This window comes from Neofelis nebulosa, chromosome 16 (assembly GCF_028018385.1).
Source record: "Neofelis nebulosa isolate mNeoNeb1 chromosome 16, mNeoNeb1.pri, whole genome shotgun sequence".
NCBI lineage: Eukaryota > Metazoa > Chordata > Mammalia > Carnivora > Felidae > Neofelis > Neofelis nebulosa.
The window spans coordinates 54,555,845-54,572,366 of NC_080797.1; the positions used below are offsets into that span (position 1 = coordinate 54,555,845).

The 16,522-nt window shown below is 39.3% G+C and overlaps 1 protein-coding gene across 7 annotated transcripts in view; it reads left to right on the forward strand.

The window, feature by feature from the left end:
- The window catches only part of GGNBP2 (gametogenetin binding protein 2), a 35,615-nt gene extending 21,253 nt beyond the window's left edge, over positions 1-14,362 (forward strand). For 5 of the 7 annotated variants that reach the window (XM_058703895.1, XM_058703894.1, XM_058703892.1 and 2 more), the window contains 8 exons: positions 5,208-5,417; positions 6,728-6,902; positions 8,597-8,791; positions 10,590-10,737; positions 11,031-11,156; positions 11,239-11,387; positions 11,917-12,165; positions 13,716-14,362. In XM_058703895.1, coding sequence (XP_058559878.1) covers positions 5,208-5,417; positions 6,728-6,902; positions 8,597-8,791; positions 10,590-10,737; positions 11,031-11,156; positions 11,239-11,387; positions 11,917-12,165; positions 13,716-13,919 — 1,456 coding nt within the window. In that variant the 3' untranslated portion in view covers positions 13,920-14,362. The remainder of the gene's footprint in view (positions 1-5,207; positions 5,418-6,727; positions 6,903-8,596; positions 8,792-10,589; positions 10,738-11,030; positions 11,157-11,238; positions 11,388-11,916; positions 12,166-13,715) is intronic. The other 2 variants (XM_058703896.1, XM_058703898.1) reach the window with 1 other exon arrangement.
- Positions 14,363-16,522: the final 2,160 nt, after the last annotated feature.

The window sequence follows — 16,522 nt, forward strand, 5'->3', positions numbered from 1 at the left end:
TAGCCATTTTATTAGAAATGAGGTGTTAAGAAACTCTGAAACCTCTGCCTTAAAATGTTTTTTACATTTATGTGCAAGGTTACTTTTGAAAACGGGAAAAGTCACTTTCATTCTTACAGCTACCATATAGTATTTTTAAATTGCTCTTTGCTTGTATTAACTATGGTTATATGCATACATACATTAATCAACTATGAGAATTTAAAGCAGTAAAATATGGGAGAAATATTTCAAGTTTTATTGCTGCTGAATGACATTTAATCATTTATTTACCTGAAAATCTTTTATAACCTGAAAACATGGAAGTGTTTGTTATTTCTGCATTTAAGTCCATTCTCTCCCTCAAGGGGAAGACTTTTTTAATTGTGGTTAAAAAAAAAAAAAACACACCACAAATTGACTTCTTAAACAGTTTTTAAGTGAACATTAAGTGGCATTTAGGTTGTTGCCCCTGTATCTTAGCTATTTCTAATAATGATGCAATGAACATGAGTGTAGAAATAGCTCTTTGAGATCCTGTTTTCAGTTCTTTTGGATATATACTCAAAAATGGGATTACCAGGTCATATGATAGTTCTGTTTTTAATTTTTTGAGGAAATGCTATACTGTTTGCTATTATTGACAGCACTATTTTACAATTTCAGCAGCAGTGTAGTGTGCAAGGGTTCCAGTGTCTCCACATCTTTGCTAACACATGTTTCTTATTTTTTTGGAGTGGCCATACTAATGGGTGTAAGGTAGTATTGTGTGGTTGTGATTTGCATTTCCCTAATGATTAGTGATGTTGAACAACTTTTCATGTGCTTGTTAGCCATTTGTCTATCAGGAGAAATGTCTATTCATGTCTTTTGCCCAGTATTTAATTTTTTTGTTGTTATTATTGAGTTGTAGGAGTTCTTATACATTCTAGATATTCACCCCTTATCCAGTATGTGGTTTGGAAATATTTTCTAACAATATTTCTTTTAGTGTTTATTTTTGGGACAGAGAGAGACAGAGCATGAGCGGGGGAGGGGCAGAGAGAGGGAGACACAGAATCTGAAGCAGGCTCCAGGCTCTGAGCTGTCAGCACAGAGCCTGACATGAGTTTGAACTCACAAACCGTGAGATCATGACCTGAGCAAAGTCAGACATTTAACCGACTGAGCCACCCAGGTGCCCTGTTTGCAAATACTTTCTCTGTGGTTGTCTTTGATTCTCGTTTCCTTTGCTACACAGAAGCTTTTAAGTTGGATATAGTCTCATTTGTCTGTTTGCTGTGCTTTTGATGTCATATCCAAAAAATCATCACCTATTCAATATGAAATTTGGGGGTGGGGCACCTGTGTGGTTTAGTCAGTTAAGTGCCCGACTCTGATTTTGGCTCAGTTCATGATCTCACAGTTTGTGAAACAAGCTTCATGTCCAACTCTGTGCTGACAGTGTGGACAGAGCCTGCTTGGATTCTCTCCCTCTCTCCTCCTCCCCCACTCGCACATGCTGTCTCTTGCTCTCTCTCTCGCTCTCTCTCACACATACACACACACACACACTCTCTCTCTCAAAATAAATGAACATTAAAAAAAAATTTTTTTCAGGGCGCCTGGGTGGCTCAGTCGGTTGAGCATCTGGCTTCAGCTCAGGTCATGATCTCACAGTCCATGAGTTCAAGCCCCACGTCGGGCTCTGTGCTGACAGCTCAAAGCCTGGAGCCTGCTTCGGATTCTGTGTCTCCTCTCTCTGCACCTCCCCTGCTCACACTCTGTCTCTCTCTCTCAAAAATAAACATTTGAAAAAATTAAAAAAAAATTTTTTTTCTTCCTGTGTTTTCTTCTAGGAGTTTTGTAATTTCAGATCTTAATATTTAGGCTATAGTCTATTTTGTGTTAATTTTTGTATATTTCAGTGTTTTTGGAGCATTAATGAAAGTGCGATTTGACTTGTCAACATTATTGCCTGTGTTTACTAAGTGGACTTAGAGCTTCTATTTTAACATCTATTCATTTCAAGAAGCATACTTAGAAAGATGTGTGTATCAAACAACTGCATGGCATTGTGAGGGTAAATACAGTAAGAAGAATAAATCACAAATATGGGAACACAGAGGAAGGCTAATTCTAGTTATGGGAATTACAGAGGGCTTCTTTAAGGATGGGCATGATTTAGGCAAATGGAGAAGGATGTGGAGAGGAGTGGGGAGGAAGCAGAAGAAAAAAAGACTAAAGTAAGGACACATAAGCTATGTTCAAAAGTAGTCCATTGTCTGTACAGTATGTACAGAAAGGCAGGGTAGACTGGGAGAAGCATGAGGGAGATGGGAGTCTTGGGAAATAAATCTGGAAATAGGTGGGGTAAGAGAGGAAGTCAGTGAAGGGCTTAATAAGGAGTTGGAACTTTATTTATAGACGGGAGGGGTCTTGAAGCTGAGAGTGAGATAATCAGATTTGTTTTAAAAATTTTGTTACGAGAGATGCATTGGAGCTAGAAAAAATGCAAGCAGGGAAGTCAGGAAGCTTTTTAAAAAATTATCTAGGCAGTTTAAAACAGGGCAGGGGGGATCAGAAAGAAGGGGCTGATGAGAGATGTAAGAAATAATACTGGTGTGCCTGGGTGGCTCAGTTAAGTGCCACTCTTGACTTCCGCTTGGGTCATGATTTCATGGTTTGTGAGTTTGAGCCCCAGGTCAGGCTCTGCTCTTGGGATTCCCTTTTTCTCCCTCTCTCTGCCCCTCCCCTACTTGCAATCTCTCTCAAAATAAATAAACATTTTTAAAAATACTAAAAATAATAATAATACTTGATGCCATTTTGGCTCCACCCCTAAAAGAGGACCTGAGGAGAAGTTGGTAGTTAACTAAGGTTTTCTTCCTGGGTGACTGAATGGTGGCGTTCTCAACAAGTTTAGAAGGGAACAGTGTCGCCCTTAGTATCGGACAGGGAGTTTAACTTGTTGCCTATTACATATCTGTGATGTCCCCCCTTTTTCAGTATGAGTTTGGCCCTGAGGCAAGGGCAGAGACTTGAACAAGAGCTGTAGAGGTGAGAGGCACACATGTTGGCTGAAGCCATGGGAATAGAAGTCACCTAGGGAGATGAATTTAAAGAGATCAAAATTTCTTCATTCCACTACAGCTGATCTTCCCAGAGAGGCAGCTGTTTAATATTATGAGCCTGGCCTTTTTTTTTTTTTTTTTTTTTTTTTTTACCTGACCAAGTTCTTTCTTATTCAGGAAATCAAAGATAAAGAAACAAGGCTCTATTTTTTCCTTTCTGATTAAATAATGTTTGGTTTCTAAAAGAAAATGTCATCATCTTCTACATTCACACTGTCTTGTACACCTTTTTTTTTTTTCTCTTCTACACTTTTGCCACATTATAAACACTTAAGTTTAGACCACATTTTAAATAAATGTTTATTTGTTCATTGGGGTGGGGGAATCCCAAGCAGGCTCCATGTTCAACATAGAGTTCAATCTCAAATGCACAGGATCACAACTTGTGCCAATATCAGGAGTCAGACACTCAACCGAGCCACCTAGGTGCGTGCCCCTAGACCACATTTTTATGTGTATGTTGTCAATATTATGATTGTGTTAAGAACATACTTTTTTCTTCAGAAATATGGGTGGCTCAGTCTGTTGAATATCTGACTCTTGATTTTGACTCAGGTCAGCTCTGTGCTGACAGCATGCAGCTTGCTTTGTATCCTCCCTTTCTCTCTGCCCCTCCTGCTCGTGCTCTTTCTGTCTCTATCAGAATAAATAAGTTTTTTAAAAAAAAAAAAGGAAATGGGGTGCCTGGGTGGCTCAGTCAGTTAAGTGTCTGACTTTGGCTCAGGTTTTGATCTCGCAGTTTGTGAGTTCGAGCCCCGCATTGGGCTCTGTACTGACAGCTCAGAGCCTGGACCCTGCTTCAATTCTGTGTCTCCCTCTGTCTCTGCCCCTCCCCTGCTCACACTCTGTCTCTTTCAAAAATAAATAAACATTAAAAAAATTAAAAAAAAAAAAAAAGGAATTTGACCTTTTGGAAATTATTAGTAACTAAAACTCCATGTGCCACTTTCCTATTCTTTTTGCCCCCACCCTCTTCCCAATGCTTATTAGCTAATGAGGTGTTAAAATGTTGTAGCAGAATTTCAAATCAAGTTTTACTGACTGAAGATAGCAACTATTTTCAGAGGCTGAAGGGAGAGTGATTCTTTGAGTCATTGGTTTGTAGCTTCTTGTTTTATTTCTGACCTGTATGAATTGCTCTTGAGGAAGTGATATGCTAGTCCTTGGCAACTATTTTCTGGAAATGTATGTTATGAACAAACAGTGTATATCTGCCTCATTCTTTTAGGTCCGTGTGTCTCTCTTGTTTAAAAATCATTTGCAGGGCGCCTGGGTGGCTCAGTCGGTTGAGCACCCGACTTCAGCTCAGGTCATGATCTTACAATCTGTGGGTTTGACAGCTCAGAGCCTGGAGCCTGCTTCCATTCTGTGTCTCCCCCTCTCTCTGTCCCTCTCCCGCTTGCGCTGTATCTCTCTCTAAAATAAAATAAATAAACATTAAAAAAAACTTTAAAAAATCATTTGCAAACGGGTGCCTGGGTGGCTCAGTCGGTTAAGCGTCAGACTCTCTATTTCATCTCAGCTCATGATCTAAGGGTTTGTGAGTTAAAGCCCCATGTCGGGCTCTGCACTGACAGTGTGGAGCATGCTCGAGATTCTCTCTCCCTCTCTGCCCCTCCCTCCCTTCCTCCCTCTCTCTCTCTTTCTTTCTCCCTCTCAAAAATAAATAAGTATTTAAAAAAATCATTTGCAAGGGTGCCTGGGTGACTCAGTCGGTTAAGCATCCGACTCTTGATTTTGGCTCAGGTCATGATCTTGAGGTTTGTGATGTGAGACTGAGCCCCACATTGGACTCTGTGCTGACAGTTTGAAGCCTGTTTGGGATTCTTTTTCCCCCCTCTCTCTGCCCCTCCCCCGCTCATGTCTGTCTTTTCCTCCCCCCCTTCAAAATAGACATTTAAAAAAATAAAAATCATTTGCAAATGGAAATCTAGCTGTACTCCGTAATCCCTAAAATTGTATATATCTTACACGTGTATGTTTTAAATGTGTGTTTGGAGAATTTTTTTTAATGCGCCATATGGGAGGGGAGTGTTATTGTCTAGTACACTGTTACATGCTTAACGGAATAATTATGCAGCCTTTTCTTAATTTTGAAGTATTTCTTTTCAACAGGTTTTGCACTGATTGCAAAAATAAAGTTCTCCGAGCATACAATATCCTTATTGGTGAACTTGATTGCAGCAAAGAGAAGGGCTACTGTGCTGCACTTTATGAAGGTTTGCGGTGCTGTCCACATGAACGGCACATACATGTTTGCTGTGAAACAGACTTCATTGCACATCTTTTGGGTCGTGCTGAGCCAGAGTTCGCAGGAGGGTATGAGTATGTAATTTGCTAGAATGGGCTATCTAGCGCTTTGCTTCATTTTATTACTGAAAGTTTTATTTCCATCACCCTTTGCATCAGTACATATATATGTATAAATTCAGGTGTGCTTGTAAAGAGTTTGCTTTCTTTAAAATCTGCATTTCTTAATTGACTGAATAAAAATAGAAAGTGTTCTGTGGTGTTCATTTCAGTCCTCTGCTCCTTGTTGCTTGAAGTAGACAGGCTTTTTTTTTTTTTTTGCTTTCATTATTATAGATTATCATTTCACTTGAAAATGATTCAAGGGATTTTTTTTCCCCATCCATCCATGCATTTCCATATCTAAATTTTGTTCATTATGATGGTTTTTGCATAGGAAGAGGTCTTTGCAGCAAAGTGTTAAATATTTTACTGAATGTAATTAATGAATTGTGTATATTATCACTGAATTATATAGGAACCTAAAATTTTATCTCTGGCTTTTTTGTGAAAATAAAATCAGAAAAGGTTCATAGAATAAAATGAACCCATTTTGTTTTATGTTTTGTGTATCAGCTCTCATTTGAGTGCCTATTTTGTGCTAGGCACATAGAACACAAAGACTTACCAGTGAAGTTCTGTGAACCCTACTACTGAAAACTAGCCTAGAGGGCTTTTGTCCATGATTGAATCACTTTCGCACTGCCTTTATCCATTACTCCTCAAAAAAAAGAAACCTACAAAACCCAAATAGGCATTTGTTATAATTGGAAGGTGAAGGAGCTATCATGCCTCCTATGAGCTGGACACATTATATTAGACTTCTTGTGCCCAAAAACCATCTCTTTAGAGCCCCAGTTCCTGAATTATCTTATTTTTAGCAATATTAGGACTGAGTTCTGCCTGCATGTGTATTTCTCATTGGTTATGTACATGTATGCTTGTGTGTTTTTATGTACATTTAATTTGAATGTATAACTGGCTTCTTACCAGGTATGCAAATTGTGTTTAAACCCTGAACACTCTTGGGGCGCCTGGGTGGCTCAGTCGGTTAAGCGTCCGACTTCGGCTCAGGTCACGATCTCGCGGTCCGTGAGTTCGAGCCCCACGTCAGGCTCTGGGCTGATGGCTCAGAGCCTGCAGCCTGCTTCCGATTCTGTGTCTCCTTCTCTCTCTGCCCCTCCCCCGTTCATGCTCTGTCTCTCTCTGTCTCAAAAATAAATAAATGTTAAAAAAAAAAAATTTTAAATAAATAAATAAAAAATAAACCCTGAACCCTCTTATCTGTCTTTTACTCTTTCAGCAAAGGGTACTAGGAATTATGTGTGATTTATTCTCCTTTACAGACGAAGAGAAAGGCATGCTAAGACAATAGATATAGCTCAAGAAGAAGTTCTGACCTGCTTGGGAATTCATCTTTATGAAAGACTGCATCGAATCTGGCAAAAACTACGAGCAGAAGAGCAAACATGGCAGATGCTTTTCTATCTTGGTGTTGATGCTTTGCGCAAGAGTTTTGAGGTAAGAATAGTGACCTGCTTCATTGTCTAAGATTGCTTGGTTAGGTTATTGGACTGAATGTTAATATAAGCTAGCAGTCTGATTTTGCCTCAGAGGGCTGTGATTCACTGATACTGGCATGGATTTGGGGGTGGATTTAGGGGAAGGGAATTAGAATTTAAGTTTGTGGATTTTGGGGGTGCCTGGGTGGCTCAGTCAGTTAAGATTCCGACTTTGGCTCAGGTCATCATCTCGCAGTCCATGAGTTTGAGCCCTGCGTCGGGCCCTATGCTGACAGCTCAGAGTCTGGAGCCTGCTTCGGATTCTGTGTCTCCCTCCCTCCCTCTCTGCCCCTCCTCTGCTTATGCTGTGCTTCTCTCTCTCAAAAATGAATAAACGTTAAAAAACATTAAAAAAAAAAAAAAAGTTTGTGGATTTTCTTTGATTTTAATCCTGTTATTCTGCCAGCTTTGATATTTAGACTTTCTCAGAGTGGAAAACTGAAGTTGATTATTTAGCAGCATGTTGCTATGAAGTATAGCTAATGAAAAGGTAAAAGCAACCCAGAGTAAATTTGAGACTTAATTCGTGAGTCTCAGTTTGTCTGCTGATATCCAGTAGCCTCTTTATAGTGCTGGTTTTGGGTTTGGTGTTTGTGATTTGGTAACCTTCCCCTCCCGCACCCCCCCCAGTTCTCTGTAGCACATAAAATTTTGGCTAGTGAACATCTTGTTATATTCTGAGGCATGGTTGTAACCCTTTAACTGGGTCACGGATCCCTTTTGTGAATTATATGAAAGCTATAAACCTTTTTTTTCAGAAGCCCATCTGTGAACTTTAAACATTGTTCTGGGGAGTCTGAGGAGATTTGTACTAGTTCTTGCTGAACGCTTTTTTTTCTTTTTATATGTTTGTGGCTTCAGAAACTAGATCATCTAATCAGGTTAAATAGTCTTCTGATGTGTTAAGAAATGAATGTTTGCTGTGTTGGAATTGAAATTTGAAACTAGAATATTGCTGGTTTGGAAGAGGAGTGTGTGTAATAAGTCTGCCTTCCCTGTAGGGATTGGTGGTATATTCACTTCCTGTAGATTTTAAGTTGTCATCATTTAAAGTGTTAAAATATAGGGGCATCTAGGTGGCTCGATCAGTTAAGCGTCAGACTCTTGATTTCTGCTCAGGTCGTGATCTCAGTTTGTGGGTTCGAGCCCTGCATCGGGCTCCGTGCTGATGGCGCAGAACCTGCTTGGGATTCTCTCTCTCTCTCCCTCTCTCTGCCCTCCCCCTGTTCATGCTCTCTCTCTTTCTCAAAATAAATAAACTTAAAAAAATAAAGTATTAAAATTTAGGGACACCTGGGTGGCTCATTCGGTTAAGCATCCAACTCTTGATTTTGTCTCAGGTCATGATTTCGTGGGGTCATGGGATCAAGCCCCATGTCAGGCTTTGTGCAAATGGCACAGAGACTGCTTGGGATTTTCTCTGTCTTCTCTCTCTGCCCCTCCCCTACTTGTGCTCACTCATGCTCTCTCAAATAAATAAACATTAAATAAATAAAGCATTAAAATTTAAGATTCTTTGTAGGAATGCTCTGGTAAATTGCAACATGAATTATTTGTGTGTGTGGTATCATTTAAAATTAGCAATTGAGAATTTCCAAGGAAAGTAAAGGTAGTTTTGACCAGTATTCATTCTCAACTTTGTTTTTATAATAGATGACTGTGGAAAAAGTACAGGGTATTAGCCGATTGGAACAACTTTGTGAAGAGTTTTCAGAGGAGGAACGAGTAAGAGAACTCAAGCAAGAAAAGAAACGCCAGAAACGGAAGAACAGACGAAAAAATAAATGTGTATGTGATATTCCTACTCCTTTACAAGCAGCAGATGAAAAGGAAGTAAGCCAAGAGAAGGTAGTATTCCTTAATTTTGATTCATAAATATGTAGTATTGCTTTTTGCTAGATTTTTGGCATTTTTACTATGCTTTTCCAGAATATGAGGAGCTGCAGCTTGTATATTGGCTTTTTTCCTACTATAATTGGTACAGCCAAAAATTTTAATGTCTTGTGTTTGTTTTATAATATTCAGTGATTATCTTTTTACCTGATCTTAGTATGTTGTTAGATCAAAGTCCAAATATGGAAAGTTAAGTCCATGTATGACCTAGAGCAGTTCTTTTTGGTCTCAGGACCCCTTGGAATTTTTAAAAATTACAGTGCTCGGTGTGCTTTTTGTTCATGTAGATTATACATACAACATTTATTGTATTAGAAATTAAAATGGAGAAATTTTAAATCGTTAATTCTTTTTAAAAAATAATAAGCCCATTATATGTTAACATGAATAACATTTTTTGAAAACTGTTCCAAAACAAAAAGAAGTGAGAAAGGTGGCATTATTTTATATTTTTGCAGATCTTCTAAATATTTGGTTTAAAAGGAATCAGATGGATTCTCATATCTGCTTCTGCATTCAGTCTATTTCCATATGTTGCTTGGTTGAAACATTTGAAGAAAGTCTGGCCTCACACAAAAAAGGAAGGAGTATTTTAATATAAACTTTTTCAGATAGTTGTGGATATTCTTTGGCATTACAGTTCAACAAGTGGTAGTTTCTTAAAGATTAGTTACAATGTGGAACCTGGCACCTGTGAATGACCTTTTCGTAACTCAGTTAAATTAAAATCCACTAGTCAGTCTTGCACTTTGAATGGATCTTTAACTCATGCATGATTTTGTAACATCATGAATTGGTCATTTGAAAGTTACTGGTTTACTGAGTTATGCAGACCTTGCCAGATACTGACATTTCATTATATATATTATCACATAATCGTGTTAAAACCACTACTGATCTCATCAGCAGGGTCTTTAAGTATTGGGAAGCTTCAGGCACATTCTGCTTGTTTATACAAGTTTTCAAAATTCTGATTGTAGTTTGAAAGTTTGAGTTTTATCACAACAAATACCGTCCATTGTTTTCCTTGAGGTGATGGGCTGACTTCATTTCTGAGAGAATGGCTTTTAAATACCCAAGTCTGAATAACCAAAGTTTGTCTCTTCTTTCAAGCAAAATTTATGTTCCAGGATAAAAAACAGCTAGTTCAGCTTGTAACTCAAACAAGCTTCAAGTGCTTTTCCTTGAGACAGCCATTGTATTTTGGTATGCAGCAAAAGTGCTTTAAGCATCCTTCCTATTTGTCAGACATCTACTCATGAGCTGATACTTAAAAAATATTTTTACTGCTTCATCGAAGACTTTCATAAGTGAAGTATCTATTTCCTGAAAGTGCTTGACAAGTAAAAAATACACTGACTGTTAGTACAGTGTGATTGCCACTGCTGTGATTTGTGCGAAAGTACCAGCAACTTTTCCCACCATTGCTTTTGTATCATCAGTGTAAGTGTCAATATGTGAAAAAGGCAAGTGACATATTAGTATTCTGATGAAAATAGTTTTGATCTAGGGAATCCCTGGGGTCAGCAAACTACACTTTGGGAACTTCCCTCCTAAATTTTCCTGATACGATTAACTCTTAATTTGCTTTTAGTTGTTTCATAGTCTTAATGCGGGTTAGTGATTTTTCATGAGAATAATTTTTTCAGTTGGTAACCTCCTAACTCCTATTTAATTGGTTGATGTTAAGGAAAGTAAATGTAACCATATGAAGGTAAGACTTTTTACCCTCTCTCAATGTTGACCCTTAAAGGAAACAGACTTCATAGAAAACAGCTGCAAAGCCTGTGGCAGCACCGAAGATGGTAATAGTTGTGTAGAAGTAATTGTTACCAACGAAAACACATCATGTACCTGTCCTAGCAGCGGCAATCTTTTGGGGTCCCCTAAAATAAAGAAAGGTAACTAAATACAGTTTCTTCTTAAAATTAAGTCTTAAGTTTATTCTTTCTTCCTCTTAAATGGAAGAGGTTTTAGAGATCCTGTAACTTTGACACTTAATACTTCTTTTTTCTTTATGGTATTTGTTATTATTTGACAAAAACAAAAAACTATAAACCCCTCATCATATTTTCATTATTTAGTTTACTTTCTACTTTTAGTAAGCTATCAATTTTGAAATTTTTATGTTGTCTCCAGTTGGTTCATTCTTTGTTGGTATGTTAACTATAAGTCTCAACCGATTTATTTTCAGGCTTATCACCACACTGTAATGGTAGTGATTGTGGATATTCATCTAGTATGGAAGGGAGTGAAACAGGTTCTCGGGAGGGTTCGGATGTTGCTTGCACTGAAGGCATTTGTAATCACGATGAACACGGTAGGTTCAGATTAAGCTTCCCAATTATTTCTACTACATGGCTGATTAAAGCACATAAGTAAGAGATTATTGATTTCTTCAGGTGACGACTCCTGTGTTCATCACTGTGAAGACAAAGAAGATGATGGTGATAGTTGTGTTGAATGTTGGGCAAATTCTGAAGAGAACAACACCAAAGGAAAAAATAAAAAGAAGAAAAAGAAAAGTAAGATGTTGAAATGTGATGAACATGTAAGTATCAGAGTTCTTAAACCTTTGCAGTTGAGGGGAGAACAACCTATTTTCTTTGGAGTGGCAAGTCTGCAGCTTAGTTTCTGGTATTTATTATTTTAGAATGAGTACCTTTAGAATGCAGTTCTGTTGCCTGCTCATCTTGTGATTTGTGTGTGTGTGTCTGTCTGATGCGGTCACTTGTCCAGTAATCTATGTGAGTCATAAATCCAGTTCATTCTTTTCATAATACTTTTAAATGGATTAGCTGTGTAATCTTGAGCAGTTTGCTTGATCTTATAGTTTTCCCATCTGGAAGGAAATTAATAGTCCCTATCAGATTAAGTTCTGTGAAGATGAAAGAGATTATATCGATGGGTTAACATAGCATCTGGTATGTAGTAAGTGCCTACTAAGTGCCAGTTGCTGCTGTTGTTCAGTATTCCTTCTAAAAACTTAACACACTATCAGGGCCTTTTTTTCTTTCTCTAAGGAATAATTGCTCTTATTCCCTGCCTTTTTACCTGGGTAATCCTTTGCTTGGTTTCAGATCCAAAAGCTTGGAAGCTGTATTACAGATCCAGGTAATCGAGAGACCTCAGGAAATACCGTGCACACAGTGTTTCACCGCGACAAGACCAAAGATGCACATCCTGAAAGCTGTTGCAGTCCTGAAAAGGGTGGGCAGCCACTGCCTTGGTTTGAGCATAGGAAAAATGTACCACAGTTTGCAGAACCTGTAGAGCCATCATTTGGTCCTGATTGTGGAAAAGGTGCCAAGAGCTTAGTTGAACTCCTTGTAAGTAAGGATATCTTATTGATTGGTAGATGTGGGAGGGGACAATATTTGAGAATTTAAAGCTAGGAGTTGGGGAAGCTTTTAAGAAATTAAGGTCAGTCTTTCATTATTTTTGGTCTTTTCATTTCTGCTCTTCCACACATGGTTTATGCAGCTGCTCTACAGCACATTTCCTTGTCCTCCTTTGTAGAAGAGAAGAGAATAGTTGGGAAAAAGGGATAGAGTTAGCATTGTGTCCAGGAGTCTGCCTCCTTGAAGAGGGTTATTGTAAGCAAACTGCCTTTCTGAGTGGCAGCTTATGGTGTCCAGCCTTCCATACCAGGAAAAAATGTAGAATCTGAACTAGAGCCCACTTTTTACTTTCTTTAGGTTCATGTAGGATAAAAGCATAACTAAACTTGCAAAATCTTTTAAGATTGACTGTAAGTCTTGGTACTTTACACGAATTATGCCTGATTCCAAGCAACCCAGTACATAGTTTGTGTGGGGCTTAGAGGAGGGGGAAGGAAAGAGAAGGGTGGTATATTCTCTTTAATAGTTAGGCTCCCAGTGGAAACAAATCCTTTAGAATAGTTTGTTTTTGTTTTTGTTTTTTATGTGGTGGTTAAGTTTCTTAAATTTTAAAAAGGTTTTATTTTACTTAATTTGTAGAGATAAAAGTTTCAACACAGGACCATCCAGTTAATCACATCAGTCTGGTTATTTAAAGTTTGGTAACTAGTTGTAACCATCTCTAGTTAGTCGTTTGTTTGTTTTGCTGTAATCAGAAACATTGTTATTTTTTTAATTTTAAGTTTCTATTATTTTTTTAAAGTTTATTTTTTTGAGAGAGTGCGAGCAGAGGGAGGGTCAGGGAGAGAGGGAAACACAGAATCCGAAGCAGGCTCCAGGCTCTGAGCTGTCAGCATAGAGCCCAACGTGGGGCTCAAACTCACAAACCGCAAGATCATCACCTGAGCTGAAATCGGATGCTTAGCCTTAAGACTGAGCCACCCAGGTGCCCCTCAAGTTTTTACTTAAAGTCTAGTTATCTAATTAGTCATTTTCTTTTTTTTTTCAACGTTTTTTTATTTATTTTTGGGACAGAGAGAGACAGAGCATGAACGGGGGAGGGGCAGAGAGAGAGGGAGACACAGAATCGGAAACAGGCTCCAGGCTCCGAGCCATCAGCCCAGAGCCTGACGCGGGGCTCGAACTCACGGACCGCGAGATCGTGACCTGGCCGAAGTCGGACGCTTAACCTACTGCGCCACCCAGGCGCCCCTAATTAGTCATTTTCTAAGGCAAAGGTTGGGAGTCTCTTAGGCTCATAGGTCTTCTAAGACAAATTATAGATCCAGAGTTTCAAACTGAGTTAAGTTGGATTTTATTCTTTGTACTTTCTAAGATGGAGTGACATTATGCTTGTTCTGTAAACAGTTCAATGAAAGACTTCATGTGACTGGATTGAAATTAAAAGGCTAGTTTGCCTGAATTTTTAGCTGTCCTCCATCAGCATAGCATTTTGCATTCTTAATTTAAGTCATAATCTTTACTGCTTTAATTTGCAGGATGAGTCTGAATGTACTTCAGATGAGGAAATCTTTATCTCACAAGATGAAATACAGTCATTTATGGCTAATAACCAGTCTTTCTACAGCAATAGAGAACAATACCGACAGCATCTGAAGGAGAAATTTAATAAATACTGCCGCTTAAATGATCACAAGAGGCCCATCTGTAGTGGCTGGTTGACAACGGCTGGAGCAAATTAAATAAATAAAATAGCTCTGTCTTTCAATGAAACACTCAAGATGACTACTGCGCCTTCTCTTTCAAAAAAAAAAAAAAAACTCTTAATTTAGTGACTTATGGCAAAATTTTAAATCAATGTGATTCTTTCTTGTTTTGGGAGACGGTGGAGGTAACCTCATTAGTTCTTTCTTCAGGCTTGTGTCTTTAGTTGCGTGGCTGCGCAGGCCTGCCATATGATTTAAGCCATCTCTTTTCATTAAATGTTTCTCTTCCTGTGAGACTTACTAAAGCAACTTAGTGGCAAAAAGTAATGTTGTACTTATACTTCTGTACAGAAATGACAATGAGCTGAATATATGGTTTTACAAAGTAGACATCCACTTGCAAAATGTTTGGATGTAACGTTAAAGCGCAATGTGCAAAATTTAAAATAAAGAATATTTATTAATATGCATAGTAAAAATTGGTGTACATGTTTCTACTTAATGTGTGGCAGTATTTTAATATTTGCCACTTCTGAACTTGGTATTTGACCAGTGTTGATGTTAGGATGAAGAGCAAATGAGGATAGAGATACAAATTGTTGAGGACAAAACTCTTCCCTTGACTAGAGCTGAGAAAAGCAGTTTTCAATCTTTTGTTTTGAAAGAATAAATTTGCTGCAATACCCTTAAATACTGGCTAGCATCTTTCTCATGAGATTGCTATTATTTAAAATTCCCTGGTATCACTTAACATAAAGTGCCTTAAATTCAGAGATTCATACTGAACTGGAAGAATGAAAACAGAACTTGGCAGAATTTCAACCAAGGGTTGTCTGAAAAGTAATTACTTTAGCATGTAGACCTGGGACCAAAAGACTGCGCCTAGAGCTAACCACGTTGCGGTCCATAAGTGCATGCTCCTTATCTGGTTTCCAACAATAAAGTCACTGTGGCATTACAGTTTACTGCTTTCATGAACTGTGAGTACTGAAGGAGAGAAGAGATTCCCCCAGGAATAGCACTTGGCTGCCATTTAAAAGGTTGAGTCAATAGTTCGATAAACACATGTGCTCAGAGCTTTGTGTCTCAGTGTTGATAATATTGGTGGGCAGCAGGCAAGTAGTGGGACAGTCAATACCTCTGTGCAGTGGGGATGCAGTGAATTTTATGGGCTGTGTACCACTTAATCGGATTTCAGGTGGGCAACAGCAAAAGCTTAGATTTAATTTTTATAGTTGGTGGCATTTCTTTGATACACCTCTTCAGTTGTCTTTTCAAATCTAAGTGTTGCATAGGGATGGGGCAGAGGTAAAAATGAGTCATGACTCCTCTCTGGCCTTTGTTTACTTTCATCCTGGAATCCATAAAAAATGACTAAGGGCCCCCCAGAGCCCTTGGCTCTGAGCTCAAACCTTTCTTAACCACTTGTTGCCGTCAAGTTTTCTCCTGAGATCCCTAAAAGCAAGGACTGGTTTTATTTTGTTTTAATCTTTATCCTTGGGCCAAACACATGAGTACTTGGTGAATGAATAAACCAGCCTCACATACTGCTTATGCCATTGCTTGCAGTGGAGGGATTCCAGTAGTTATGCAGAGATGTGTTTTTCTTTGGAAGATAGCTATATTAAGGATGCAGATGTAAGGCAGTTTTCAGAGTTTTGATGGAACATCCTGAGTGGTCAGAGAGCAAAACCAACAACCCAAGAAGAGACAAAAGGCAGAATGGAATGAAGGCAGTTTAGGAGCACATCCCCTGGACCTAAGACTGCATGGCTTAAAGTCCAAACCATGCTTTACCCCTTTCTGTCTCAGTCACTTACAAAATGAAGCCTAATACGTAGTATCTTAAAGAGTTTATGTGCATATGCTAATATATTTAAAGTGCTTAGAAGTGCCAATTACACAGCATTCAGTAAATGTTAGCTTTTGCTTTTAATCTTTGGTACACAGTGATATATTTTTTAACTGGGAGTGGGAGGGTCTAGGACAGTTGGAGACAGTAGGCCAGTAGGGATACAATCCCCTAACAGGTGTACTGGAGGGTGTTTCCATTTTTAACCTTGAGTTGTCATTCTAGTAAAGCCAAGGGATCAGGTAGGGTTGAGAGGGTAACTCAGGGATGATAGCTGAGGCACTCAGCCTTTTCTAGGCTGAATCCTTCGCATCAGCCAGAGGGCAGGCATTGGAGTCACCTTAAGAGCCTGTAATTTCTCCTTCTTGCCATAGGGGTCAGGAACTGGGAGGGGAGACTGAACAAGGGGGCAAGAATACGAACGGCCTCGGGCCTGGAGCAAGCCCCCCCTAAACCTCGGTTTCCCTGCCCCTAAGGGAAGAGCTCACCAAAGCAGGACCACAGGCCACCCGGGAACCCTCTGCACCCGCCGGCACAGAGGAAAGCACAGTTTCCCACCTCCCGTCAGGCATGGGGCGGGGCCGGAAGAGGCGGGAAGGCCGCGACTGATTCCCGCTAGGTGTGGTCGGTCGCGGAGAAGCGGAGGGTGGAGCCCCAGCCCGGGGCAGGGCAGAATGGAGGCGGGTTCAGGCGCGGCTCCGAGGGGGGGCAGATCGGCAACGGTGGCCGCGGTGGTGACCAAAATGCGTCCGAGCCCTTGCGACCCGGGAGGAGCTCCGCGATCCAA